This window comes from Merops nubicus, unplaced genomic scaffold (assembly GCF_000691845.1).
Source record: "Merops nubicus isolate BGI_N331 unplaced genomic scaffold, ASM69184v1 scaffold20811, whole genome shotgun sequence".
NCBI classification, from domain to species: Eukaryota; Metazoa; Chordata; class Aves; order Coraciiformes; family Meropidae; genus Merops; species Merops nubicus.
This window is the reverse complement of record NW_008586501.1, coordinates 2062-3348: the sequence shown is the minus strand read 5'-3', so window position 1 is coordinate 3348 and position 1287 is coordinate 2062. Positions and strand designations below refer to the sequence as shown.

Genomic DNA, 1287 nt, shown 5'->3' with positions numbered 1-1287 from the left:
GGTTCCACAGACCCCTGAGCAACTCCCCTGGTCGCTGGTCGTGGCAGCTCTTTGAGGGCCACCTTCTAAGGCAGTTCCTTTCCCACAGAGGGGTCCACCCACCACGTCCATGTCTCTATTTCAGAGGCAGGGGTGTTGTGTGGGGCAGTCTGGGACAGTCTCAGCTGCCTTGCACAGGTCCAGGTCGAGGACCTCAGTTGCTCTTCCCCCATCTGCCAGAGCTGCAGCTCTGCTGGAGAAGGCCACCAAGTGAGATGAGACGTGGAGAGGTGGTGCTGAGGGAGGGGGTTTGGAGAGGACCTGGCAGTGCTGGGGAGATGGTTGGACTCAATGATCTCACAGGTCTTTTTGGGGCCTGATCTTGTGACTCTGTGACCACGCTGTGTCCATCCAGGCTCAGAACACAGCCCTGGCTGGGCCTGTGCCCAGGCACCACTGAGGGGTGGGCACATGGGAAACACCACGAGGTGTCCCTGGGGCCTGTGAGTGATGGGTCTCCGTGGGCAGGTGGAAGAGGAGCTGCAGGAGCAGGAGTTCCTCGACAGGTGCTTCCAGGAGATGCTGGAGGAGGAGGAGCAGGACTGGTTCATCCCATCCCGTGACCTGCCCCAGGGCATGGGGCAGCTGCAGCAGCAGCTCAACGGCCTCTCGCTCAGCGACAGCCACCCCTCAGAGGACATCCTGGTAAGGGCCTCACAGAACCTGCCCCGGGGTCTGGAGAGGAGCAGAGGAGCTGTCCTGCCCTGGGGGGTGGATTCCCAGGGGGGTTCCTGGGTGGCCACGGGGTGTCGGTGCAAGAGCTGCTGATCAGGCACCAGGGATGGCACAGATGGGAGTTTTCTGACAGGCTGAAACGGAGGAGATGGCCTCCAGTTGCCCCAGGGGAGGTTTCAGTTGCCCCTGAGGAACAATTTCTTGCCCTGGAGGGTTGCCCAGGGCTGTGCCAGGCTGCCCAGGGCAGTGGTGGAGTCCCCACCCCTGGAGGGGTTTCCAAGCCGTGGAGATGTGGGGTGAGGGACACGGGGCAGGGGGGACCTGGCAGGGCTGGGTCACGGGTGGGCTCCAGGAGCTCAAAGAGCTTTTCCAACCCAAAGGATTCTCTGCTTGGTTTAGCCACAGGTCCTAAAGACAAAAGTGCCCAGCTCTGCAGAACCTGTGGGATAGGGCTGCCTCTTGCACAGGAGCTGGGCTCTGGTCCTAGAGAAAGCTGAGGCCTTTCTGGCCTTTTTGGGCAAGATGGTTTGAAGCTAAGAGGGAGAGTCACACTAGAGAGAAGGGAGAAACTTT

General features: G+C 60.8%; 1 protein-coding gene across 1 annotated transcript in view; it reads left to right on the top strand.

The window, feature by feature from the left end:
- Positions 1-507: 507 nt before the first annotated feature.
- The window catches only part of PAIP2B (poly(A) binding protein interacting protein 2B), a gene marked incomplete at its 5' end in the record, with an annotated part of 1788 nt that continues 1008 nt past the window's right edge, over positions 508-1287 (top strand). The window contains one exon of the mRNA XM_008948682.1: positions 508-684. Coding sequence (XP_008946930.1) covers positions 508-684 — 177 coding nt within the window. The remainder of the gene's footprint in view (positions 685-1287) is intronic.